The 26257-nt window shown below is 41.4% G+C and overlaps 7 protein-coding genes across 7 annotated transcripts; 2 read left to right on the forward strand and 5 right to left on the reverse strand.

Annotated features, from left to right (window-relative positions):
• Positions 1-871: 871 nt before the first annotated feature.
• Osi14 (DUF1676 domain-containing protein Osi14) lies at positions 872-2568 on the reverse strand. Its single transcript, XM_011316135.1, has 3 exons — positions 2288-2568; positions 1849-2031; positions 872-1447 (listed from the first exon to the last, which is right to left on the reverse strand). The coding sequence occupies exons 1-3, from the start codon at positions 2493-2495 to the stop codon at positions 1056-1058; spliced, it is 783 nt and encodes a 260-aa protein (XP_011314437.1). The 5' UTR covers positions 2496-2568; the 3' UTR covers positions 872-1055.
• A 6017-nt stretch (positions 2569-8585) lies between these two features.
• On the forward strand, positions 8586-10007 carry LOC105273620 (uncharacterized). The gene is made up of 2 exons (XM_011316157.1): positions 8586-9250; positions 9327-10007. Exons 1-2 carry the CDS (start codon positions 8971-8973, stop codon positions 9509-9511), a joined length of 465 nt encoding a protein of 154 aa, XP_011314459.1. The 5' UTR covers positions 8586-8970; the 3' UTR covers positions 9512-10007.
• On the reverse strand, positions 9564-11251 carry Osi12 (DUF1676 domain-containing protein Osi12). The gene has a single exon (XM_011316146.1). The coding sequence runs from the start codon at positions 11143-11145 to the stop codon at positions 10366-10368; it is 780 nt and encodes a 259-aa protein (XP_011314448.1). The 5' UTR covers positions 11146-11251; the 3' UTR covers positions 9564-10365.
• A 4080-nt stretch (positions 11252-15331) lies between these two features.
• LOC105273626 (uncharacterized) lies at positions 15332-16441 on the forward strand. The gene is made up of 3 exons (XM_011316170.1): positions 15332-15612; positions 15835-16017; positions 16212-16441. The coding sequence occupies exons 1-3, from the start codon at positions 15345-15347 to the stop codon at positions 16343-16345; spliced, it is 585 nt and encodes a 194-aa protein (XP_011314472.1). The 5' UTR covers positions 15332-15344; the 3' UTR covers positions 16346-16441.
• A 417-nt stretch (positions 16442-16858) lies between these two features.
• On the reverse strand, positions 16859-17771 carry LOC105273632 (uncharacterized). The gene is made up of 2 exons (XM_011316183.1): positions 17262-17771; positions 16859-17198 (listed from the first exon to the last, which is right to left on the reverse strand). Exons 1-2 carry the CDS (start codon positions 17671-17673, stop codon positions 16957-16959), a joined length of 654 nt encoding a protein of 217 aa, XP_011314485.1. The 5' UTR covers positions 17674-17771; the 3' UTR covers positions 16859-16956.
• A 1173-nt stretch (positions 17772-18944) lies between these two features.
• Positions 18945-20707, reverse strand: Osi10a (Osiris 10a). Its single transcript, XM_011316196.1, has 2 exons — positions 20113-20707; positions 18945-19740 (listed from the first exon to the last, which is right to left on the reverse strand). The coding sequence occupies exons 1-2, from the start codon at positions 20600-20602 to the stop codon at positions 19310-19312; spliced, it is 921 nt and encodes a 306-aa protein (XP_011314498.1). The 5' UTR covers positions 20603-20707; the 3' UTR covers positions 18945-19309.
• Positions 20708-21094: 387 nt separating this feature from the next.
• Osi9 (DUF1676 domain-containing protein Osi9) lies at positions 21095-23084 on the reverse strand. The gene is made up of 3 exons (XM_011316206.1): positions 22664-23084; positions 22161-22333; positions 21095-22069 (listed from the first exon to the last, which is right to left on the reverse strand). Exons 1-3 carry the CDS (start codon positions 22912-22914, stop codon positions 21753-21755), a joined length of 741 nt encoding a protein of 246 aa, XP_011314508.1. The 5' UTR covers positions 22915-23084; the 3' UTR covers positions 21095-21752.
• Between the last annotated feature and the right edge of the window lie 3173 nt (positions 23085-26257).

A 26257-nucleotide genomic window follows, 5' to 3' on the forward strand; every position in this document is an offset into this window, starting at 1 on the left:
GGTGAGAATTAGTTTTCCATGTCTGTCGTGACACAGTACGGCATGCAAAACTTATGCCCTGAATCTTCTTCTGTAGTTATATTGGCCAGTCTCGTTAGACTCATGTCAGGGAAGTCATAGTAAAGACCAATTGGTGGAGATTTTTTTTTTACACTTGGGAGGGGCCAATTTCTAATTTGATTAATGGAACTAGGTAGTTTCGGTTGGAATCCACTCCCACTGAATACTCTAATAAATTATTCAAACCTTCTTCGGGATTTTAGTTAATCATTTGAGCGTCGAATCGAAATTTTGAGTATCCAATTGGATCGCTCTCAATTTTATTCAATAATATTATTACCCCTCAAAATATTATAATGTGAATATATTATTTCGCGAAAATATTAGTCCGAAAAATGTTACAAGTCAAGATATTAAATTAAGGATTATGATATAAATTGTTTATTGCGCAGAAGTATTATTCTGGGAAAATATTGTTGCCGTCAATTATTTTTGAAGCGATTGTTTTTCGCTGGATTCAATTCGTCATTCGGTCTGTGATGTGGAGTATCTTCGAGGCATCAGTCTTCACGTTATTTTGCGATTTGAAATATTGAAAAATTATTGGTGCATTGAGGGAGTTATAGCGAGGAAAGTTCGGAGGTAATTGACAATAATATATCGAATATGGGAATTTATTGTTTTTTCGTTGTTATTGTAATGTTTCGAAATAATTTATTTCGTTTAAATATTTTTTTGTTGGGATTTATTGAGGTAATATTTTAAGCTATGTTATTTTGATAGGTAACCGTAATTGGTTGCTAGGAGTATGTCGATATTTTCAAACACTGACAAGACTATTTTGTATGAAATAATTTATTTGATGGCAATAATTTATCTACAGAAAAAATCCACACAAATCTTCAGTATAAATAAATATACTCATAAATACTAATGCTAGCAGTCGTGAAGGTGTGTCAAGTAGACCTGCACCTGCGTAAGATCTTTTCTCCTCACGCAATGATTCCCTCGAGATTTTGTCTGGATATCGTTTTTACGGGTGCATAAAAATGAATTCAGTCGGTCTCAGTGGGGATTTGTGCTGAGTATGCGAGATGCTGAGCGGTTTTGCCATCGTCGAAGCTCCTCTTGTAGTATCCCTGCTGGGGCTGTTGTGCAGCACCTGAGGACCAACCCTGAGAGCCAGCGGAGCTGTCATAGTAACCTGAAGCGGGCTGGAGGTTCTTGAAGAAGTTGGAGGCACCTAAACCACTGACAGAACTTGCACCACTGCCGAAGAGCCTCTGGAAGGCGAGAATTCCAGCGATCAGGAGAGCGATTTTGCCAACGACGAGAGCCTTGAGGACGAGAAGGCCGAGTCCACCGAAGAGAATTGGCATCAGGGCGAAGATCTTGAGACCAGCAGCGGCGACCATGGGGAGGATGAGCTTCTTTATCTTGGCGCGACCTGTAAAAATATCTATAATAAATATCACGAAAGAACTTGAAAAATAATCAACACCTAAAAAATCAACGAAAAAAATTGTCTCCTGACTCAAGATAAACATTCACAAATTTTTTCACAGCATCGAGAAACTTCTTATCTCTTTAAATACAAGTTGTTTGGGGGTGGAATTGATTGTTGAGAAAGTGAGAAACAAATCCATCAGAAACCGGGAATCTCGATAAAAAAAAAATGAAACCATCACGTTTGAGAACGAGTTAACGATGAGTTGGTCAGTGAAAGTCACGGAATCACGTCAATCCGCGTCTTTCAAAGCCACGCTGCAACGAGCAGAAGCAATCACGCAACAATTATGTAATTTTATTGAATCGAAGAATGAAGTTTAATGAATGAAGTGTTATTACCTTCGGTGAGGGCACGAGACATGGATTCCTCTGGCATGTTGATCTTGAGGCTGTGGCTCTTGAGGAAGGACACGGCCGATTCGTAAATCATGGACACTATTTTCATTGTTCTGTCCGAGGATTCACGAGGAAGTTCGTTGAGGATTTCGGTCTCGGTCTTCAGGGCTTTTCCAGAGCGCTCCACTGAAGACAAGGCAACAGAATTAGTAAAGCATTTGTGTACTTCCAACTGATAATTATCACCGAAACGGCTGATTTATTTTGTGGATGCATTGAGAATGAATAATATCCACTAATTAAATTTATAATACCAAGCAAATTCTAGTGAGGCAAGAAATTAAAAGCAGAGAAGTAATTTCACAGAGATTCCGTTGTCTCAAGTGTTTTCAATTGGGGGAATAATTTTTCTTTTTCAATGTGGAATAATTTAGTCACTTACTCGGTGTATCGCGGATGAAAGTTATTCCCGAAAACAGTTGGATGTCACTGGATCTGGCAGCTCTGGCAAGAGCATTGTTGGCTTTGACAGCGAGACAACTGAAGACGGAATCCTCCATCTCCAAGCAGTCCAAATTACCAGTGTTACCTGGCATTGGTACAGCCATTGCGGAGGCAACGAAAAGCCCGAGTATCACGAATTTATTCATGTTGATTACGACTTTTTCTTCTCACAGGAGAAAATCACTGGAGCTACTATAGCACTGGGTCCAACTGTGTCCGGAAAATTTTCGGAGTTGAATGTGACTTGGCCCTCTCAAGCATGAATCTTTATACTCCAACCTGGGCGTCTCCCACCCCATAGTCAAACCTAACGACGTCGTCTCATCTCCACCCATGTACACACAGCGTATTCTCTTCGTCACACATACGCATCTCAGCTAAAACTTTCGTCGATAATTTTTTAGACAAACCAGTGCTAAGCGACGCTCATTGGGCGAGGCCCATCGCCTCCTACTTCTTGTGGTCTTCGGTTTTTTTCGTGCTGGCATTAGATTAGGACTTGTATTTGGGTCAGGGTGAGAGGATTCGTTAGAGGAATCGTCGGAATGATTTCGGGTTTGGGCCCGATGCATCTTTAATTGTTAATTTAGATAAGTTTAGATAATTTCAGATAAGTTCCTGCATTTTTCATTTCCCCTGGGGATGTTCATTAATTCGGAATGAGTGATTCAAATTATATTTCCTGGTCTTAAATTAACCGTTTGGTACATGCGAGTAAATAATAAATTCATTTTGGTGAGAAGAAAGAATCTCGGGAGAATTCATGAGTCAGGATGGAATGAATATTGTTCTTGTAAATGTGTTCTTGTAAAACGGTATTGAATGAATGAACCTCCGCACTAAGATGTTAACGACTTCGTGAAGATGTCATATGGTAAGCCAATGATCTCTCACTCGGTTTTCCGTCGATTGGGGTTTATGCTATGCATATTCAAGTAAACGTTTACATACTCTAGGATATGAGTTGAGACTACAAGTTTTCTTCCTCCAAGATGGAGACAAATCACGGTCTTCTCTGTTATTCTTTTCTTACCTCGTGACCCCTTTACGCGGGCTATTATCCATATCTGTTTTTTCCGGTTAAATTTCGGGCAACAAATGGAAGAGAAGAAAGTTCATGGAAATTCTTATGTATCAATTGAGAATAGAGAACGATTCATTTTCCCAGTAAACATATTCTGGGAGGATTTTTCAAGAGAAATGTGGCATTAACTTTCAGTTTTTCTCCTGTATTTTCCATTTGAATCTTAAAAAATCGAGGGAAAGTTCTCTAATAATTTGAATAGACTAATTTGTGTAAAATAATAATCCTTTCGGTTCTCTCCATTTTTTATTTTCACTTTCTAACAACAATTTCGAGACCATTCTGAATAAATTGAAGATTTATTGAATTATTGGAGAGCGAACGGATTCCTTAAAAACTTTGATGGAAATCTGTCGAATGAATCAGTTAGGTCTTAAACATTTTACGATTTCTCTCTGGAAATCTCAATAGGCATCCACTGAAGGTGTTGTTAAGAATGATTTTTTGATGGTCATAGTCGGGATCAATGGATCCCAAAAAATTACCTAGGATTTGTGCCAGGTAGAAATATCCCTTGTGCATCGTGACTGCAGTGTTACAAAGCCGCTCGCCTTGACCCAGAGAAAGGCAACCAGTGGAATATATAGATTACACCACTGTCGGACATTCTTATATAATTCATTGCATTCCTATGCACTTCCTGATTATGCACTTACGATTTATCCTGAACTCCCGAAAAACCTCCAGTAACAATTACGTGGTGCGAGAAGGAAAAAATTTCAAGAGAACTATCAAAAAAAGAATTTATTTTTTAATATAATCCATGCAGCTGAAATTGCCCCAAGTCCCAATATCGTTCTAATATTTTCACATAATTTTTTCATGACGATCTAAATATTTTTCTAACGGTTTTAAAAAAATTCCTTTCTTATTAAATTCTATGAAAATTGGTGGTGAACGATTTCTCATTGATAATTATGTGAATTGTTCGACAATTTCTGCTGGATATTTATATCTGTGGGATAATTTTTTAAGTGTGAACAATGCTTGTCGAAAAAATTATGGAAATCAGTGAAGATTGAATTTAATACTAATTTGCGTTTTCAGTATGGAGAGATATAATTGGACGATCCATTGTGTTTCATTGTATCTGTTTTCATATTCAATAGGGACACCTCATATTTATATTTAACGGTACACGTAGGTACGAATTTAATTCTAGGTCGTATGATGAATTGTAAAATAAAATCACTTCCTCTTTCATCCACATCATTGAATCATGGGACTGGAATTTTCAATCGCTTCTTTTTCGGTTAGAATTTCTCCTCGGAGTGACGCAAGTGCGATTGAACAGATCTCAGAAAATGGAAAGTATGCCCAGAAATATTTCCATTTACCTAGATAATGGAAGGACTTTTGTAAATATATCCGAATATGTGTGACGTGAAGTTAAAAATTTGGCACGTGTTAAACGGAGAAATTTCTCTCGTCAAATTTTACGAGGGGCAAAATCTATCATCTTTTTATACTATCGGAGTTGTTTGAGAATTTAGACGTTTAAAAATTTTCTATTTTTCGTCACGTGCGAATAAATAAATTGAAAAATGCCACAATATTTTTCACTGCATTCCTTAAACATGGAATAGACGCTTTGATAGAAGGTGAAAAATTCTTTCTCACCGGAAATGATTTTCATCAAATGAGAAGTGAATCAACTTCTTCGAAATAGAAATGTTTTAGAGCATGGGGCCAAGAAGGGAAAGTAAGGACCTTGTTAAAAAGTCGTTGGGCCATTGACCCGAATATGCTGAGGGTTTGATGGAGTCTGTCGACTTTGAGATTCCCAATGTATCATTGACCTCAATCACGAATCCCTTTAACCTGTTTCTCTCCGCGAGAAACCATTTGCCTAAAAAACTTGAAACGAATAGGAATGAGAATGATGATATTCTATCCATCCAAATGGAAGTGACACCAAAAAAAAAGGATCAGACACTTGAGATGATGAAATCATGCGTTATCAATGTTCCGTCCCTCTTTAATCCGAATTCCCAGATTGTCGACTTTCCCGACAAAATGGCGACCGGATGGACGCGAAAAAATATACCATTTTCACATTCACTGACTTCCAAAATATCTTGATCGCGCTATAATTCTCCTGCATTTTTAATAAGTATTGGCTGAAAATATATGAGGGAACTTTAAATTGGGTGATTCTAGAAGTCCTCTAAAATACGCGATGAACTTTCTCTGGCGTTCCCCCTTACATAACATTGACGAGGCACAAGTTAACATCAGTGAACTCCCAGACAGGTTCAAGTTCTCTGAGATATGAGCGGAGAAAAGTTTCTTCCAACTGTTTGAACACATGATGGAAAGTATAACAAAATGCGTTACTTTCCAATAATAATTTATCCCATTTGGAGGTAGAATTTTTCCAGTTACTCGATTATTCACAGATAAACCGATCCAAAGGTAAATTGTACATTTTGATTGATCGATGATTCTGATTAATGATGACGACAAAATAATCTCTTGCATTAAATCATTCACTGCGTAGGTGGTTTAGAAGGAGAGAAACTTTGATTCAGTTTAACGATATGAAAATAATGACCAGATTAATAATTTTCATTTTGATTCATTGATGAAAATAAAACTACAAAGAGAAAGGCCACAAACTGACGTGGCTCTGCATCCAGATTCATTCACAACCAACCGATTATCAGACATTAAACCAGTCTGCCCTTTCTTTTCCAAAGAGAAAGTTAATGCATCGAATTTGGTGAAGAAAAAACTCGAAAATAAAAATCTACAGTCCTGAAATCTCGTGGTAGATCTTTATTATCTCCGAGTATTGTCATATTTATCCCGATAGTACTTGTAAGGATCAGCTGGCTCATACGGATTTTCTTCCTCCATCAAGTCCTTTCTCTTGTACTTGCTGTAACCAGTGGGTCCAGTGCTGAAAGCGGCAGGAAGTGAAAATCCCGCAATGAGACGCCTGAGGCCCATTATCGCAGTGAGAATAAGACTGAGAAGACTGAGCATGAAGGACCCACCACTGAGTAGAGCCAGGCCCTTCAAAGCCACCGGAATAATAATAGATTTAATCAGCAGCCACCCAAACAGCAGAGGAATCACGTACTTATTCTGCCTGTGCTTGCCCTTCTTTTTCTTCTTCTTACCTGCAACACAATTTAATCTCAAAGATGATTCTCCCCATTCCCCACATCAAACAACAAATACATACACCAAGACATACATAAAGATCTTCCATCCCTTGCAGTGGACTCCACCGGAGATGACATGGGGACAATAGTAGCAACAGCATTTGAAATCTCCTTGGCTATCGCCAAACCACTCGCCTCTGGTCCCGATATTCCCTGATCTATCACATTATCAACACCATCTGGAGCCGTTATCATAGATTCTTCACATCTCCCCCAATTGAACAACAACAGAATCACCCAATAAATAATCAATAGAGCACGCAACATTTTTCAATATTTTTTCACGTGGCATCCCAACGTAGACTCACTGCAAACTCATCTTCTCCAGTTTGCAACCCTTCGTTTATATAGTCGCCCATCCGAAATGAAGCAAAAGGGGGAGAAGAGTTCATCTAATACAGCACTGATGCATGAAGAAACTTGCATTGTACCGTTTCATCTATTCCAACAAATGCATCCATCGATCGGTGAAAATTTTGTGATGCGAAGTATTAAATTTGAGTCGAGCGTGTCCGTTTGTAGTGAATTGTACCGACGGTTTCGTGAGATGGTGTCATAATAATGACTCATTTCTGCTTTTTTCATTTCACACTCGAATAAAATCAGTTGACAAATAGTGTTTAGGCATTGCCTGAGGAATGCAATCAGTGAACATTAACAAACACCATTGAAGACGTCTATTCTCAAGGGAAAATATCTCGATTATCGTGGCCATTCGCTCTGTAAATTAATGCGGTAAATCAAAGGAACGGATAGGACAAATATTACAGGGACATTGCCCGAGGATTTCAATCACTGAGAATCATCAGATCCAGTTGAAGTAATTGGAAATACCATTCCCACGGAGGAATATTTCGATAATCATGGGCATTCGCAGAGATATAATTTTCTTGTTCTGTCAATTAATGTGGCACGGTTCAACGAACCAGGATAATGATGAATATCAAAGGAATGAGCATAGGGATTATAAAAAAAATGAATTCCACTCTATTGGAGATAGAGGCTACGTATTTCGCAAATGGCCAGGGCTATTAACATATCGAGGACAAGAATTCCATTAGAATTTGCATAAAAATATCCATTCTCCGAGGACCCGTAAATCCGAAATTCTTTCTAATCCCAAAATAAATCTGGAGAGTGAAAAAATGGTGTTTATACGGTTTCATCTCGGATTTCGTGCATCACTATTAAATCTTGACTGTGAAAAAATGCATAACCGCGTAACCGCAACGAAACCCGTAATGACGATGATAGTCACTACCACAAACTTCGACCTCATGCTCGAGTTCTCCCAACCGTCGGCTCACTAATTGTTTCCAAATTCTCATTATTATTACAAGAATCTTCACCTCATCTATCACAGTTTCCCAAGAGAATAACTGTGAACTTGAGAGCGTTGCAATGTAGATTACGTCTGGAAAAGTGTCGAGTTTCCGGAGGAGAAGAACCACCTGAACCAGAAAACCCCTTCCGTGTCCCTGAAGCTGCCTCACCAGCCAGCAACGTATGCCATATGGTATCTGCAAGTAATGCAAAAAAATGCAAGAAGATCCATTGAAAAAATATGAGCGTCATGACGTGCTGAGTGCAATTGATTGAAATATCGATGGAATTGTTCCGAATATCTCTTCACCATAACCGAAGTAAGATGGTGTTTCTTCTGACCCACTGCGAGAGCCCGATAAAAATGTTATAATAACTTTTTCACTGAACCATGATTTTCATATTCGACCGCAACAAGCCAGGACGTCCCATTCGGATATAAACGACAGAGTAATATCCTCCGGTTATGGTGCCTATAAGACGCTTCGCATCCTTCCCCCGTTATCACAGTACTTACTACACGCATATTCTGTCCCAGCTAATTTTCCACGGACTGCCAATTTCTGTAGCAACTGAAGCATATCTCGTCATAGTGCCCAAGACCCATCATGTTTCCTAGTGAGAATCGCGACCGGATCGGTTAGTTCCTGGTCGTTCGTCGCGCTGTTCGTTAGCTCACCGGCATTGATCGTGAATATTAAAGACAAGGCTGTCTGATTCGGTGAACTCGTTCAACTCACTCAACCAAGTGTTGTTAATCTGTCATTGAATTGTTCTCTCATTTCCCCATCGGTTATTCTCTCCGGGATTCAAGGACAATGAGAAGCCAGCAACGAAATTGAGATGTTCTGATCGTCGAGACCCTGAATGAAGACGTTCCCGTTGCACCTTTCACACTGATTAATGGCGGCAAATCGATTATCGTCGTGACAGACTGATCATGACGGTTCTTATTGATAAATAGACATTCGAACTCGGGTTCGCTTTGGTTTACGCTACCAGATTATTCCAATATCTGTGTATATTCATATTGGCGAGTGTACGATGAACACCGGTGTGATTCTAGTCGTGATTGTGATGATGCTGACGTGCCTGGTCATGACTAATGGTGGCAATCAGGATGCTGAGAGAAAGGTCAATCGATTAGGTGCTCACAAGCTACCGGTCAAGATCAGAGGGACAACAGTTCGCTCAATTACCAAAGTGCACAAATCCGGGACGAAACCTTCTCGAAAGAATCAAACTGCTTCGGTGAACACCACCAATATCTCAGATTCAGAGGATGGGAATTTTTTCCAGCTACTCAAACAAGCCGAATTGAGGGGTAACTACTGAATTATAACGATACGTTGTTTATTTTTTATTGTGAATATCATTAAATGGTCGATGATGATTTTCAGGACGACCGAAAAAAAGTAAGAAGATGAAGCGCGCCCTGATGGCTCTCCTCCTGGCCTACAAACTCAAATTTGCAGCCCTCATCCCAGCTGTCATCGGGGGTTTGATACTGCTGGTGATGACAACTGGTCTCGCAGGATTCTTCTTCGCTCTCTTCGCTGCTGTGCTAGGACTCAAAAGCACCTGAGACTTAACGGATATTAATTGAAGGAAGATGATGGAATAATAATCGATGAAGATTGAAATACATTCATTATTTTATTTTACCTCGACGACTCGCGTCCAATTACATAAGTTAAAGATAAATAAATACATAATTAATAAATATCTGAATGTTAAGGCTGCTCATGGCGCCTCGTTTTCTTCTCATTAAATGGACTTATAAGTCAATCCGATTATAAATCAGACGTTTTACGTTATAACCTGGAGATTTTTTACTTCTCTCCATAAAATACTATCAAACTATTTCATCGTGGTGAGTAAAGATAACATGTAAGAATCAAAGTTCAGTAATGCATATGTACTATCGTGCAACAGCTGTGCAATAAGTGTGTCATTGGACTCGCTCGACACATAACGATCGATGTTGCAGGTAAAACGGAATCCAGTTCCGGTTTGCGGGAAATTTCAGCAAAGCATGCATGATACAATACCGCTTTACATAGAAGAGAGATAAAAAAAAATGATAGAAAACAAGGAAAACGATTACACATATACACACGAGTGATTGATTTATCGTATCGTGGAGCAACGACTTTGCGAAAATCTCCGGCAATATTTTCCACGCACAACTATTGCAGTAGGTATGTACCACATGACTCATGGTAATATTAACGAGAAAAAAAAAAGCACCGCTACCAAAGAGATGAAAGGTTAGTGTTTTTTTATCCCCTCTATTATCTATGTAACCGTTCACGCAGAAACAACAACTGGCCCTCGGCGAGATCCCTGAGGCCCACACGTTTATCCATCCGTTACGTCGTGTCAAGCGTCAAATAAATAGAATTTTGCATCTCCCTCTGTGTTCTTGAAGAGATTGAACTACAGCTGTGACTTCTGACCGCTGTAAGCGAGATTCTGCGCGTACTCGTGGGTGGCATTGTCGTTCTGGACCGCTGGCACATTTTTCAGACTCCTGTCCCATCCACCACCACCACCACCACCACCGCTCTGCCATCCTCCGTGGGAGTCATGGCCACCCCCTTGCTTCTGACTCAACAATTTCTTCAGCCCAATGATCATGGACAACACGAGTGCAATCTTGCTGATAATGAGGGCTTTGCCAGCCAGAAGGAATAGGACACCCATAGCTATCGGCACAAGTGCAGCCATCTTCATGGTCAAGCCCATCATCATCATGCCCATCATCTTCTTCATCTTTCCGCGTCCCTCCTCCACGCTTCGTTTCAGCTCACCCGACGATGTCTTTGGCAATCTTATCTGGATGTTGAAGCCATTCATGAGATTGGAGATTCTGTCCAAGAGGATGTCATTGAGTGTATCCTCTCTGGAGACACCGGCACGTCCGAGATTCTCAACATCACCAGACTGCGGATAGGTGTAATTCACTCCAGGTACTTTAACGAGCTCCAAATTATCGAATAATGGAAGATTATCGATTCTGCCCAATCTCTCGAAGAAGGAGATTGCCTTCTTCTTGAGACACGGTGAGACACCACCATTTCGCTGCTGGCACTCCTCGTATACCCGGTACAACGATCTGTATCCCTTATCGAAGATTGTCTCCTCGAGGGATGATGCACGGGCCAGGGTGATCGATCCACTGATCGACAGTAGCAGCACAACACACTTGATATTCATTATCAATAACTTTTAATGGCTTGAATGAGATCCAAGAGTAATGTCCAATGGACCGATGCACTCGACAACTGAGGCAGCACTAACCACCTGGATAATCCTCTAGTGGTTGACTGGCATCAGGATGTTGCTGGATGGCTCCTATATACCTAGAAGGATGCCACCAGTGGCAGGGCGCAGGGATATTGGTGTGAGAAAGAGCGGGTGTACACTTATTTCCCACGTGTTTTGTTAGGAGGAACGAGAGGGAGATGGTATCCGCTATCAACATCCGCATAGGTTTTACCTTGTCGACGAATCAACAGTTGGCTGTTTGGATGGTGCTTGAAAGGTGTGCAGCTGAGGGAGGGGAATAAAATTGCGGAATAGAGGGAGATAGATGAATCAGGAAGAGCGATGAATAAAGATGCATCGCATTCTCATGAGAGTATGTGACCTTTCTGACCCAGAGACCCACTCGGATTAAGCCCATCTTCTTTGTAACTTGGGGATCGTACGTCAAGCTGGAGGGGATAATGCTCGGCAAAAATGAAGGGACCTTGGCAACGACAGGTACTCGGTGTTAAAGTAGTAAAGGAGAAAACGAGGGGAGGCTGGGGCCCATTGATGTCAAAGAGGAAGACGACCAATTGAATTGCGATTCAACCGAGCGATGCATCAAGGCTCTTGGGCCCACGTACAACGAGATATCCCATTGGCGAATAGTCTGTGGCACCGTGACCCCACAACAGCTGACCTTTGGGCTACACAGGGAATCAGAAACTAGACCACTCGTGTCTGTTACTCTCTTCTTCAGTAGGAAGATTCTAGCGAACTGCCGATTCTGTCGGGATTGTAGCTTGTGGGTAAGAGTGTACATTTTACGTGCATTCCTCGTTAATCAATCTAGGAGAACCTTTTTACCTCGGAAATTCTTGCGGGAGCTTTAATCAGTGATCCCATGCTTGTCTCGGCGTAATTGGATGAGTATTGGAGAACGGGATCACTTCTGGATTTAATCGCCTTTGCGATATGACGTTTATTGTTTCATGGGAGATTCAGGAAAAGTTCAGGTGCACTCTGGGAATTTATATTGAGTGATGGACGATTATCATGAATGCAAAGATTTTCATGCAAATAGAGTAGAAATTTGTTGGAACGGTAGAAGGCAGGAAGGAAGGCGGGAGTTTAATTAGTGTAATCTACATTTACATTAAATGACTTTCTGTTCGGAATTGAAATTGAACTTTAATTGCGCAGAAATGCTCTTTAAAAAGATAATAAATGTTAAAACACATTCAACTCCGGAGTTACGGGAAAGATACGTCATTTAATTCAATATTCGCCACCGTGTATTTCAGCATCAATTAATGCAGTACCTTTTACCCGAGAGTCCAAGTTATTTAAATGCATTAATATCGCGTGCTCGTGTCTCTCATTATCCCTCTCTCTGTACTTCATGTGCGGCAGGTACCCAGTGACCGAGACTAAACGAGCGCAGAGTTCTACGAGTCATAGTTGCATCTCAGGATGAATATGGGAGAATGAAGATGATGCACCCTGGGACTAGTGGTTCGATGTTTTTATCTACCGCCTCGATGCTTATTTACTCTCCGTACGATCGAGGTTAAAGCGCATCTCTAATGCCTGACGACAAGAACGCACCAAATGGTCCAATCACGCGCGCAATGTGTACACCAATGCAAGTAACAATCCCTGCGCTCTTCTCACCTACTTTGTGCGCATTATCCCATGGAATAGCGATATAGAATTGAACCACCGGGACATGGAAGCCAATGCTGGTAACCATTAACACCAGCGTGCCACATCCGCGAGGTGCCACTATGCAATATACGATGAATTGAAGAGAATTATTCTTCGATATTCACTTGGATAACGGAGTCGAGGATATTGTCCTCATTGAGCACAATAAACACCTCTTGTCGACGTGTTCATCTGTAAACAATCTACACGCACATACAAATTAACGAACAATTTCCCGAGAATTTTCAGGATACACCATTTTCACTGGTTTTGGATGTAAGAATCCAGAGAATTCCAAGTCGTTTTATTCTTTTTCAATTACAGGAATTTTCGGTTTAAAATAACAGGAACACAAATATTCTATAATTAACGTGAATTTCCAAACGAAAATGAGTGTTCACGGTGGAATTCCCGGGAATTTTTGAAGACTAGCTGATTATCCGCAGAATTTCAATGTGAATTTTCTGCGGTGAATGAATAACTAAAAAAGAAAATTTTTCTGTACAGAGAATCTCCGAAAATAAATACCAAACAGTAAAATGCAGGATCGGCATTTTACCAGCTACTTATAAAAATAATTCTATATACAGTTATAGACTTAAGGTCCTCAATAGGAATGGAAAAAAATTAACTAGCAGTTAAAATAAATTGGATAAATTATGTGCCTTCATAATCGTGTCATACGTACCTGCGTACACAATTTTTATGGCGGTTTACAGCTGCAGTGTAACATACGTATGAAAATAACAGGGTAAATGTTATTGATAGATCTGGTGAGGCCGGAGAATTCCAGAGGATATGGATATGCATTACCTAAAGCATCTGATGCATTTTGTTTATGCAAATGTACATCATATCTGTCATTTTCCCTCTCATAAGTTAGAACTCATATCCACCTTTCCAATAGTCATGAAATGCTCGATCGTCCTCGTGGCCCACAAAATCCCGCGAAAATATCCAATGTTCTTTTTTAGACCTCATTATCCACTTTCTGCACTCGTCAGTCGATCTCGTGGGAGGACAAATACTCGTATTTTCTTGCCAGAGACAGATTGTGGAAATTCATTGTTCCAAGAAATTGTCAACTCGCCCCAGGAAACACTCGCGTGTACGACACATCGCGCCTCGTTTCCCTTGTACTCTCGTTCAAGTGCCGATAAAACACTTCCTCACCTCCAGAAAAAATGACGCTAAAATAAATATGACGCGAAAAAATACTGGAATTTTTGGAAATTTCTCAGCGTTTTTGAAAATTTCTTGTAGTGCACTGTAAATTATGTGAGACAAGAATTCTGAATTTATGAATTAAGATTATATTATAGGAAGGAATTTTTTTCCAAAATCAAATACTCGGTTTATAAATAAAAAAAAATTTAAAAACAATTCTAATCTCCAGAAACCGATCTAGGATGAATTGAATGGAATTTCTCACCGCAACGAAGCTATCGGTAAATACCAGATAATTTTAGAGCACTCGGATATTACTTTTAATGTGTTAGTAGTAGAAGTATCTTAAGTTATGTATCTGAATTTTCCGTTAGCTGATTCCTGAATTTCAAGGAATCCATAAACCATCTACCCATGTACGGCAATTCACAGTTTTTCATCTGCTCTTCCCGTAATGACGCGACCATTCATGACAAGTAATTCTCGAATCTTAGAACTAATATAATCACCGTTAAATAACCAATAATTAAAATGTAATTAATGCATAAGTCTTGAAATAGGCCGCCCCGATTACGCGCTACACCCGCGAAATTCCTGTCAACCAAATTGATCAACGAATCGCTTTTTTCCAGATATTCCGAGATCTCTCGATTGATGATATTAATTATTATGTGCATGAGCTTTCTTTAATAGAATCATCTAGCCCTGCAAAAAAAAGCCACGCAACAACCCAAATCTCCTTTCACGGATTTCCCTCTAGCAATTCCCATAAATTCCCCACTTCCATTAATAACTTCCGAGAATTCCTAGAAACTGCAAGGGATAATTCCCACTACAAAACCATAACAATTCTCGCGTTTTGCTTTCCTTCGAATTAATTTATGATGATCACCAACAAAACGAAGACCGATAGACACTGAACCAGTAAAACCTCTCGTTCCAGTGATACAGATGTCCATTCGTAATGTGGAACAAGTATCACTTAATATTGGACTCGTTGAAAGAAAAAAAAAAACTCACCCAGTAAACAAAATGAAGCTCTTCCCACATCGCGAAGCAACTACTCCGAATACAATAATAAGTATGTGAATCTATACTAGCTAGTGTTTATACGCGGTATCAAAGCGGAAGTAATGAGCAACGAAGCAATGATTACGTGTTTAATGCATCCATAGGTGCATTCACGCTCTGTATGGTGTAACAAGAGTTCTCGGGCACTTGTAAATAATTACTCCTGGGATCTTTATAAAAATGGTGAGGCTGACTTATCAGACGGTCAGTCTTTGTCGAACATGCTTGGACGGCTCTTCGTTATCGCGTTCATCATCATCGAGCTCAATGTCGTTATCAATACGGCGGAGCCAAGGTATCGGCGATATCCGAGATCATTGGTCGATGATAATAGAGTGACAATTAATTGTGGTAGTCATGCAGAGTCACCAGAGTGTCGTTCGGAAAAAAATACATCGTTAATCGGAGAACACGACGTGCAGAAAATTCAGGAGGAAGAGAAATCGTGGAACTTTGCGGATTTGTTTGATGATGCTATCGGTGATGAAGGTAGGAGCTACCAGAATCTACTTCTATCAGGGATACAGTGAAAGCCATCGAAAGAAAATGTCTTCTCTGCACTTATAAGTTTAATTTATTCGAGATTTAGGTTGATTGTACGCATTAGAATGCATTTGATGCTTCTGTTCTTATTGTCTTCTTATTGTAATCCAGTGGTGAGCACCTGCACTTGATTCTGTTGTATTTGTCACAGTGGTTTGTTTGTTTTAGCTCGTGGTAAGAAGGGGAAGAAGAAGGGAATGGGAAAATACATTATCGTCATGGCTGGAGCGGCTAAGGCCACGCTGATGTATGTGATGATACACGCGGTTGCCCTGCTTGCTGGAAAAGCACTGATTGTTGCCAAGGTTGCCCTAGCCTTGGCTGCTGCTATTGCATTGAAAAAGGCACTAGGTAATGTACCGGTATTGAGCCGCGAATCTCCTTGTCAAATTGTTTATTTTCCTTTGATATTTCCTAGCAACAATTCAATACTTCATTCATATTCGATTCAAAGGGAGTGTAAAGAAATTATTTGTTGAATTGGCTGAAGGACTTGAAATTAATTTGAGGGTTTACGTGATTTCTTAATTGTCTGTCTCTGCTAGAACACAACGATAAGACGTCAGTGGAGATAATCAAACATCCTCAGCACAGTTATCACCAAACCCACAGCTCTAGTGTGGATTATGATCATGGGGGAGGATACGAAGGACATCGACGAAGAAGATTTGCACGATGATAATCACTTCATAAATACCCCGAGCACTGTACTGTACAATTTTCATATCTCCATGTTAATTTGCTATTATAATTTATTACTATACAAATAAAAATGTATTCATTCAATAACGATCAATCTCCATTCATCCATGAGAATCCTCGGATAAGGTGAACGAATCGAAATAAGACATAAATTCAAAACTCCCGTTTACTCATGTTCTCCTCATGCTGAACTAATGGAAATACTCTTCATCACTTATTGAATGACAGTTCAAAAATTGGATAATTTCCCCACAATTTGGCTACAAATTAATCAGAGTCCAGTCTGACCCCATGACCCCCATAAATCTCTACAAGGGTTTACACATTGGTGAAAGTTTCGCGGAATTGAACTCACGACTATTATATAAATATGGAGGGAATTCAATTAAACCCTTAACGAGTATCTGACAAAAAAAAATAGAAGCTGCGATTCTTGAAGCGTCGAGCCATTACGGTATTCATCAAAGAAGAGGAATTAAAATCAACCACATAAGTTTCCATTACGTATTTAATGACAGAATAAATAAATAAATAAATACATGAATTAAACATTGATTGAGCATCATTTCTGTGGAATCATGATGAGACTCAGCGACTTGGCGTGGAGGGCACTGAATTAATGGACCTCTGCCAGCCGCCGTATCCACCACCGCTGAATCCTCCATGCGGTTCTGAGGCGGTCGCGTAGATGACTTCATGACCTCCCCCGCTACTTGATACAAGCTTCTTCAATCCGATAATGGCGCTCAACACGAGAGCAATCTTGGCTGTTAGCAGAGCAGTACCCGCTAGGAAAGCAATCTTGCCAAACGCCAGCTGCGCCATTACACCTGCAAATAAACCAATTAAATCATGGTCCAAATGGTTGCTGGTTCATAAAGCATTGTGCTTACCTGCCATAGCAAGACCTCCCATCATGAGAGCACCTCCCATACCACCCTTGTCCTTCTTCTTGCGCCCTTGAATGGCATCTCCAGGAATAGTGAGCTTGATGCTTCTCGAGGACAAGTAGTCATTGAACTTCCTCTCCAGCTGTTCATCCAAACTGAGAGCCGTGGTATTTTCACTGGCGGATCTTTGCTCCCTGGCCACAGCCGGATCTCTAGCAATGGACACGTAGTCGTTGACAACATAAACCGAATCATCCTTGACAGCCTGACTGAGGACATCAATAGCCCTTCGCTTGAAGCAGTCGAAGGTGTTCTTCTCGTTGGTACATCTCTCGAAGAATTTGGTGTAATCAGCCCTGGCAACGGCAACCAGTATCGCCAATAAAGCAATCCACAGTAATCCAATATCCCTCATATCAACGACCTCAAGGTAATCCGTACAACTCAACCACAAACAATGCTTCTTACGACTGCCAGATCTGTTAACGTACTAACCAGATCACTCCGTTACCACAAGTCTTTTATACCTGATATAAACCGAGGTATCCTTCCTACCACCTGCCTTCCTTTTTCAGTAATTTTTTTCCTCCGCGTATGGAACAACAGTATGCCCATTCTGATGACGCTCAATGTACATGACTATTCCCTACCTCTTTCTTCGTACACCACGCGCTGTTTAACGCCTCGGCGATGCCTCGGCGAGAGCACACCTCAACCAAAACAATGTCGTACAGGCTCTCGAGCAAGTATCCCTCTGACCCCCTTGTCCAACCATCCTTGAATATTGCCTCATTCGCGCGCCAAAGCGTTTCATATGCGGTTAACGCTTTTTGGAACAGGACGATTAGGTCGAGTGAGTCTTCTGGACTTGTACCACCTCTCCAAAACCTTTTGTCTTCCAATCGTACTTCATCCTCGAGACTATTATCCCTTTTGTTCTTATCCCATTAATTCTTCACATTCTACGATTCTTCATTCGTAATTGCGCATTCCATTGTCCTCCATTCGAAACAATCATGAGGGTATAAATTAGCGAGTTCTTTTGTGCTGATCAATTATCAGAAATCAGGATAGATTTAGCAGGGTGGTTACCAAATGTTCCGTTAGGATAGATAATTGCACCTCATGAGAAAATTGAAGGCATCGTTTGTTGATCAATTCTCAAGTTTTGTGGAACAAATTTCCGAAATTACCGTTGGAAAGTAATGGTAGAGGGTCATTCCCATGGAATGATACCCTTAGCATATTCATTAGCCTAATGGTTAGGCAGATTCACATGCTTCCCGGACATGGGGCTATGTACATGCTATATATTATACACTGGCTAAAAGTAACACTGCCATAGCTGTGCATTCACCATCCGTACATACTTTGTACAATTGGTTACAGTTAGTCGGGCCGGAAGAGCCGAGGACAGCGGTGTTCTTTAGCGAAAGCAGGATCTTGCGGTGTTGAGGATGTAGGCCCATGAAAACGATAGTGAACAGGAGAACCAATATCACTGGCTATGAAATTGCATTTCTTGTGGAGCTAGAAACGTGTTAAATCTGTCCCAATTTTTATCAATCTGCATTCTAAAAAATCACAAATTGGATTACCACCGGGGAATTGTGGAGAGAATGTGATCAAATCGCTCATTGAGACGGCATAATTAGACGGGAAAAATCTAGTTTTATTCAATTCTTTATTTTCATTGTCTCGCTGTCTGTCATGGTGGCTAGATTCAGTACACAATTATAAAGGTGATTACAATAATCTTAAATTGAATACTATAATTGGGGAGTTGAGTTTTATAAATAGATTGATTTAAAAAATCACCAATGGGTAAACAGCTCAATCGCTAAATTATACAGAAATATCCCGAAAATCGACAGCCTCGATACACGGAGAGAAAAAGTTCAATAAAAAATACGCGAAAGTTCTGTAATCTGCGAGTTGAAATAAAAGTCATCATTGGAATGATGGTTTCAATTTTTTTCTCCGTGCATCAAACTGTTTTACGGGGAATGGCAGTCGCCCGTTAATTTTTGTCATTTGATTTTCCCGTGTTTTCAATGCCGCGTGGCCCAGATGAAATTCTTGCCACTTCGGGGGGAATTGCTCGGTTCATCGTCAGCGGTATCAACCTCTGGATCATATACATTGACGACCTCCCTGATGACATGCTGGTTGTATCCCCCGTAGTCCGTTCTGTAGGGTCTGTATCCAAATTGATGACCACCATGACCAAACCCAGGATGATGATTGCCACCGTATCCATGCTGCGCTAATACGGGACTTCCGCCGAAACCGGCGAACCCCGGGGAAGACACCAGTGAATTCCATCCAAGAAGTCCGCTCAGCAGCAGAGCTACTTTAGTCAGCAGCAGGGCCTTCTTGGTGACAACGAGAAGTATCCCAAATACAAGGGGAATTAGGGAGGCCAGGCTGAACTTGAAACCGAGGAGAAAGGGGAGCACCAAACTCCTCACCAGCATTCTCCCTGTAATGTGAACAAGCGGTACAGGTGAGACACGGAAGTTTGTTCACCTGGCCATGGCCTTGAACGTGGTGCCAACTCGTGGAAGACCTCTCAATCCCACAGACCTTGACACCAACTCACTGGGAAAGTCTAGAGTCATTTTGTCTTATCGACTGAGGCGCAGTGTTTCACCATTTTCCAGCAGAGGTTTATCATGAAATTTGAATTCTAGATCTAGGAGAGAGTGGAGAGAGTGGAGAGGCTGTTTCTCTCGGGTCATTTGTAATTGTTTAATTGGACGTTGAGACTAATGATGAGTGAAATATGAGAAATAAATGTTTCGGTTGTGTAACATTGGATGGCCAGGTTGATGATAAAAATTTATAATTCTACCTGTTCCGAGTTGTCTATCCGTATGTCCTCCATATCTCTCGTCAACCACAAATTCCAAGACCCCATTTCCATCCAACATCGGGCCAACCCTCATCTGAAGACCCGGATAAATACTGGCCATATCCCACTTTAAATTTCTCCTCTCCATCAGTCTGGCTGCCGCCTTGACAACATTCCCAAAATCCTTGGGGTCATAATCAAGATCCAGGAGATCTCTTCCCTCACCATCACTCCGTTCCAATTTAACATTTCCAAAATCCAAATGATTGTGATCGTTCAATGTACTCAGTACACTGAGACTACCCCGATTAAAGCACTCGAATGTTCCTTTTTTATTTTTTGCAATGCACTTGGCGAATACATCGGTGAAACTTGCTGGGTTTTCGGGTTCGAGGTCAGGCTCGTTTACTCCGTCTTTCGGCTCCAGCATGACCGTAATACCAGTCGAGAGGTAAATAAGAAAGAGAAAATCACGGAATTGGCGCTTCATTTTTTCCCCCCACTGGTCCAATTTCGTTTATCCGCTGACGCGGTTTTAACTTTGATTTTTATTCCAAGACCCCGAACTTATGCGAGGACAAGACTCTAACGAACTGTCGACCCTACAATCCGCTCGAGGTATCTATATAGCTTTCGCAAAATTCACACACCAGAGAACAATCGGTTTCACCCGGCAGATCTTTTCATCATCACAGCGAAAGTGTACCTCACACATATCAAAGCCTTTGTTTGGTACCGAGGGGACCCCTGACTTTCGTACCGATACACCGGATGCACTTGACGGAGAAGATCTCTTCCTGCATTACCCTCGTTACAATAAAAACAAATTTCAGCAAAAAAATCCAACGGCACACGGAATTAGTCTCGCCACGATAATGAGGAGCCCAATTGATCCCTCCACATGCTCATGTCAAACCTAAGTGAAAGAAGACAACTCCAAGAGTCATCTGAGAGGTGAAAGGCAACAAGATTGATTCGCATGTTCAATAAAAATTATTTATTCATAAATAACAAATATATAAGTTACATGGTGATTCGACTGATTCGGCCGATATAAATAATTAATCATTGGGCAAATGGAATAAAGATAAAACTGTTACGTGCGAGATACTGACTAAGAGTCTCTCGGTAATTGAGCAATGGATCGAGCAATGTCGTCTTCAAGGAAAATGTGAAAGCAGTCGGGATCCAGTGCCAAGTCATTTGTTACCCCGAGGACCCCGGGGATTGTACGGGATGATCCTGGTAAATTCGATGATGATGATACCATGATATCCATGATGGTGATACCAGAGACGCCTGGCGTTAGCGTCCACGTTTAGGAGTTGCGGTCAAGCGTCAGTCAAGGGTCAGTCAAGGATTGGTCAAGATTCGACGTCAAGTCGCGTTGTCGTCAAGAGGAAACTTATCGAGTCTACTGTCCGTCTGGGCGATGAAAACATGGCACGTCGTCAGCAGGACGATAAAGCCCGCGCCTGTCTGGGATCTCGTGGGTTCCTCGTCCCCTGGTCCTCCAATTCGTCTATACTGGCTTTCTGTAGTTCGTCTTGTCATTTTGTTTTGCCACAGTGAGTGATACTGAAGTTGAGCGTTAATATAACGATTTGAAGAGACTTCTTCTCAAAATAAAATTATTAAAATTAATTAGCTGGCTTGTAAGCGCTGTAAGCGAGCTCTGCACCAGTTGCTGATCGTCCCCAGTGGCCGTCGTGATGCTCATCGTGGTGGGGCGGATGGGCAACAACTTCATAGCTCTGGCCGTGGCTCTTGGCGGCCAACAGCTTCTGGATTGCGATTATGACGGAGATGATGAGAGCGATCTTGCCGATGACGAGGGCCTTGAAGGCGAGAAGAGCGAGACCACCGAGGAGAATTGGGATGAGAGCAATGGCCTTGAGTTTCAGGAGAAGGAAGAGTGGGGTCAGAGTCTTGATGATCTTCTTCTTCTTGCCACGGGCTAAAAATTCCCACAAATGTCGTTAAAGTTTTGAACAAGTGGATTTGTTCTTTGTCTTGTATTCTTCTTACAGTCTTTCGAGGATATTTACCTTCGTCGAATGAGCGGGAGACCTCTTCGGGCATGCTGAGCTCAACGGTGTGAGTCGACAGGAACTTTCCGGCTCTCTCGATGAGGGCCTCATCAACAGCGGCTTCACGAGCAGCAACATCCGTTGGCAAACTGGCTTCAACATCATTCAACGACCTTGCATTGTCAGCGCGACTGTAAATTACAAGATATTCATGATTTATCCATCGCACCATCAATATCACCAATTTATCAATGTGAACGTATTCATTCATATACTCAAGTACCGTTACCGCGAGTATCGTATTACTACATTACTACATCGTAGAAATAACCACGTGCTCGGTAACTCCAGCCAGACTCACATAATTATCAAATCAGCAATGACACAATACATTATCATCATGCTAAACAAGAACTGGCAATGACCCCCCAAATTTCACACAATTACCAATCATTCCACCGATTATTTCACTTTCTCATTTCCCATTAATTGAATGAGGATAGGTAAGAATAAAAAATTACCTGCTCTTGGCCTCATCAGTCTGCACGATCTTCAAGCCATCGACGACAGAAATGTCAGCGGACCTGGCAGCACGATCAACGAAACGCAGTGCCTTTATCTTGAGACAAACAGCAAGGTCGGCTTCAGCAGAGCACGACGCGTAAACATCGAGTGCCTCCTCAATGAGGGATTTTCCCTGTGCCGATTCCTGTGCTGGTGCAGCAAATGCAACCGCCCCAATCAACGCAATAACAGCCACGTATTTGAACATGTTTAATGAATAATCAGTTTATCTTCAACAGGAACAACTTCACTTCAATATAATCCCGTATTAAACCGGATATTAAACAGTTGTTATCAAACTTCGATGAGTTTCCCCTCGATTTGAACTGTTTGAACTGCTTGACCGACGCCGATCGTATCGAAACTGACCAAAAGAATCACGATGCTGCCTTTTATCCTCGACGCGAACTGGGTCCGCGTACGTTTTTGAAATTTTGATGGCCCCCACCACGAGGTATCTTTGGGTCTCCTTTGTTCGTGGCCACACACACCCGATATTCACACACGGTTGTCCACTCCGTGGCTGCCCCTCTCGACCCGTTCCTCACCTCACCATATTTGTTTCCCCCCGAGGTATATGTGGGACCGCACCAGGCGTTTCGGTCCCCTCTGCACACTGCCGACTCCCACCCCCTCCACCTCATATTTTTTTTTTCTCTACGTATTGGCTATAACTGCTGTCCCATGGGCCTGTCATTCCCTCATTTGTGTCGTGTGTACACGATTCAAGTAGTTGTCCTCATCACCCCGCACCTCCAACAACCTATCCAGCAAATTTCATGCACAAGTTGTACCTCCTAGCGTGCATTATCCAAGCCTTTTTTCTCTTTCTCAGATTTTTTTTTTTCTTTTATACTCGACTCGCTCATTCCGCGAATGAGCTGTCCCTCTGGGTGATTATATGCTAATACAGGTGGGAACTCGTCGGCGGATGGGTCAAAAGCACTGAGTGAATCAGGTCCTTGGCCTTACGATTCACTTCCGGTGAAAATGAATGTCGAGGAAAGTCGGAATTGTCAGATGGGGATTTATTGAGAGTGTCATCGGTATTTGGTCCGCAGTTTAATTTGAGAATCGCTTGATTCTGGTCTGTGAAACGGTTATCCGGGGGAAGGGGGGAAGGAGGGGGGCGGGCAAGGGGGCGGTGGATTTTTGGGTGAAGATGTGTCTTTGATTTTACAGTTATAGGAGAGATGAGATGGAGAGAAGTGGGTAAACCGTAAAATTTGTGTCGCCTATGACTGGATGGTGTGGGCATGTGAATAAATTATTGGTCTTAAATTCCACGGGAGAATCGGCAGCAGAGGGGGCCGTTGTGTCCTCGAAAAATGAATATAACTTATCGGGATTATCCGTGGAATTCTCGGATGCTTCATGAATGGCGAATTCATTCATCTTTCTTCACGAGATATCGCCGTTTCGTTTGATTCCTTCGGGTGCTATTTTCACTCGCACCTGGTGCGATAAAGATCGAAAGGGTATGTACAATTCAAAGTGACAATCTCACTTGTATCGATATGTGGATGGATATTAATTAATGGATTTATGTGTACAGAGGTTGTAAAGTATCTTGGAGGGACGTTTAACGGTTTTTATGGAATGTACGAGCTGAGACGAGTGTTGGGAGTGAGCCAGACCCTCCTCGATGAAGACGGCCGCGCCTCCTGTTGACCCCGAACTGCGTTGCTCTTGCCTAGAGCGAGAAAGAGCCGAAAAAAGAGAGTAAAGTCTTTGAGAGGTGAAAAAAAAATGTATGACGAGGGGGAAAAGAGAAAAATCTGAGGAAGAAAAAATGCCCCGCGGATGAGGCGACGAACTTTCTCCGGTTCTGTCCCAATCAGCTCAGGCTCCCGTGTCAAGCCACCAGGTCAATGGTCAAATGTACGTCTGCCTAAATCATCCTCTCCACGTCTTCTCCACTTCGCAACTCAATTTCCCGGAATTTTCCAAAAAAGAACACATTAAATCGATTAGAAAGGCTGGGGGGTTAATTTTCCGGGGAGCATATGCAATATTATAGTAAAATTCAATTCAGTTTGGTGCGATTTTTCAAGTAAAACGGAATTTTTCTCCGTCTCTCTAAAATCGGTAAAAAAATGAGGGAACGACTCACGTAAAAATGTACTAAAAAATAACTCGGACAATTCACTTCTCTTAACACACTTTTTTCGCAAAAACTCACAAATATCACCCGTTTGTTGAAAATTACGTTCCAATTGGGTAGAGTGGATGGAATTGCGCATACTCATCTTACGCATCATAATTGCTCTCGATTTTTCCTATAAATGATTGAAATAAAAATTTCATCTCAGAATTATGTGAGTTGTCACATCATTCTCTCTCAATTTTCTTTTCGCAGACCGAAAAATCGGAAAGCTACCCACTCACTTTATCTCCATCTTCTTCTTCAGCCTGTAACTCAGTGTCATTGAAAAAAAACTAACAGTTAAAAAAAACCGCTAACTGACCGATAATCTCAGAATATAATTGCATTTTTTGATAATTTTTTATTGCACTCCCTCGTATATATAGTAATTGAGACGTAATTACGAAGCATCTGCAACATTGACAAAACGACTGTACAATGTAAATGGGATAATAACCATCTGGTTATCGATAACGACTCGTCGTAAATTAAAAAAAAAAGTTTGGTGTGTCCTCTCGAGTAATTTACCCCAGAACACACTTATTCCTGGCTGAACCGGCGCTGGGCCAATAAAAGGGGAAAAAAAAGAAATGAAAATTCCAACGATCCAGACATTAAAAAATGTATCGTACGAAAAATTCGTGAGTAGTCACTCGGGCCACACGTGAGGAAAAAATGCCGACTGGACTTTCTCCGAGGGGCCTATCAAATTCCTCCCCCCGGAGGCCATTCATAACTGAAAAAAAAAATGCCCACTTCTCTCCCCCTGAAGACGAACCCCTGGAATAATTACTCATCAAGGGGAAATGGTCCGAATTATGGCAGACTGGAGACATGAGTTGAACTCTGGAATTGCGTTTGTGGTATCACAGGGGAGAAGTGGTTGGTAATGGAACACTTTCCTCCGACGTCGGCGAGAGTGAACTCGCGGGAGGATCGAGGTCAGGTCAAGGCCCCCGTCCAACCGTACAGACTCCATTGCGCCGGGAGAAGTTACAACCTGGCCATTCTCTCTCTCCTCCCCTAATTGCCGGGCATTTTTTTTTTTCGTCGTTGCCTCTTCATCATCGGGATTACTCCTGCCCCAGTGTCCCACAAAGTGAGAACAAAAAATCATAACCCGTGAGAAAATATCAACGAAATATTCCCGCTGGAAATTATCAGAATCATAATTACTCATACATTGTTATCACTATAAGCAACAACCTCAGGAGTTAAGATGATAATTCTCTAAAATTGAGATGTGTCTCTTTGAGAAATTACTAAATGAAAAAGAAGTTCGTGGAATACAGACGTTACGAGATGTTACCAGACGTTGCCGGCCGTTGCTTCCTGGTGGGATGTGGATGGAGATCGGAGATTAGATTTGAGATTAGATTTTTAATGGGTTTTATATTGGAGTTAT

Source organism: Fopius arisanus, unplaced genomic scaffold, assembly GCF_000806365.1.
Source record: "Fopius arisanus strain USDA-PBARC FA_bdor unplaced genomic scaffold, ASM80636v1 scaffold00001, whole genome shotgun sequence".
NCBI lineage: Eukaryota > Metazoa > Arthropoda > Insecta > Hymenoptera > Braconidae > Fopius > Fopius arisanus.

Excerpts from the sequence above, each read along its gene's own strand:
- Osi9 (XM_011316206.1), bottom strand. The coding sequence starts at position 22,914 with ATGTTCAAATACGTGGCTGTTATTGCGTTGATTGGGGCGGTTGCATTT. Across the intron at positions 22,334-22,663 it reads ACTGATGAGGCCAAGAGCAG|TCGCGCTGACAATGCAAGGT; the intron begins GTAATTTTTTAT and ends TGTAATTTACAG. Across the intron at positions 22,070-22,160 it reads CTCCCGCTCATTCGACGAAG|CCCGTGGCAAGAAGAAGAAG; the intron begins GTAAATATCCTC and ends GGGAATTTTTAG.
- Osi10a (XM_011316196.1), bottom strand. The coding sequence starts at position 20,602 with ATGAAGCGCCAATTCCGTGATTTTCTCTTTCTTATTTACCTCTCGACT. Across the intron at positions 19,741-20,112 it reads GGATAGACAACTCGGAACAG|GGAGAATGCTGGTGAGGAGT; the intron begins GTAGAATTATAA and ends TTCACATTACAG.
- LOC105273620 (XM_011316157.1), top strand. The coding sequence starts at position 8,971 with ATGAACACCGGTGTGATTCTAGTCGTGATTGTGATGATGCTGACGTGC. Across the intron at positions 9,251-9,326 it reads CAAACAAGCCGAATTGAGGG|GACGACCGAAAAAAAGTAAG; the intron begins GTAACTACTGAA and ends GATGATTTTCAG.
- Osi12 (XM_011316146.1), bottom strand. The coding sequence starts at position 11,145 with ATGAATATCAAGTGTGTTGTGCTGCTACTGTCGATCAGTGGATCGATC.
- LOC105273626 (XM_011316170.1), top strand. The coding sequence starts at position 15,345 with ATGCTTGGACGGCTCTTCGTTATCGCGTTCATCATCATCGAGCTCAAT. Across the intron at positions 15,613-15,834 it reads TGATGCTATCGGTGATGAAG|CTCGTGGTAAGAAGGGGAAG; the intron begins GTAGGAGCTACC and ends TGTTTGTTTTAG. Across the intron at positions 16,018-16,211 it reads TGCATTGAAAAAGGCACTAG|AACACAACGATAAGACGTCA; the intron begins GTAATGTACCGG and ends TGTCTCTGCTAG.
- Osi14 (XM_011316135.1), bottom strand. The coding sequence starts at position 2,495 with ATGAATAAATTCGTGATACTCGGGCTTTTCGTTGCCTCCGCAATGGCT. Across the intron at positions 2,032-2,287 it reads TTTCATCCGCGATACACCGA|TGGAGCGCTCTGGAAAAGCC; the intron begins GTAAGTGACTAA and ends CCTTGTCTTCAG. Across the intron at positions 1,448-1,848 it reads GTCTCGTGCCCTCACCGAAG|GTCGCGCCAAGATAAAGAAG; the intron begins GTAATAACACTT and ends ATATTTTTACAG.
- LOC105273632 (XM_011316183.1), bottom strand. The coding sequence starts at position 17,673 with ATGAGGGATATTGGATTACTGTGGATTGCTTTATTGGCGATACTGGTT. Across the intron at positions 17,199-17,261 it reads GGGAGGTCTTGCTATGGCAG|GTGTAATGGCGCAGCTGGCG; the intron begins GTAAGCACAATG and ends GTTTATTTGCAG.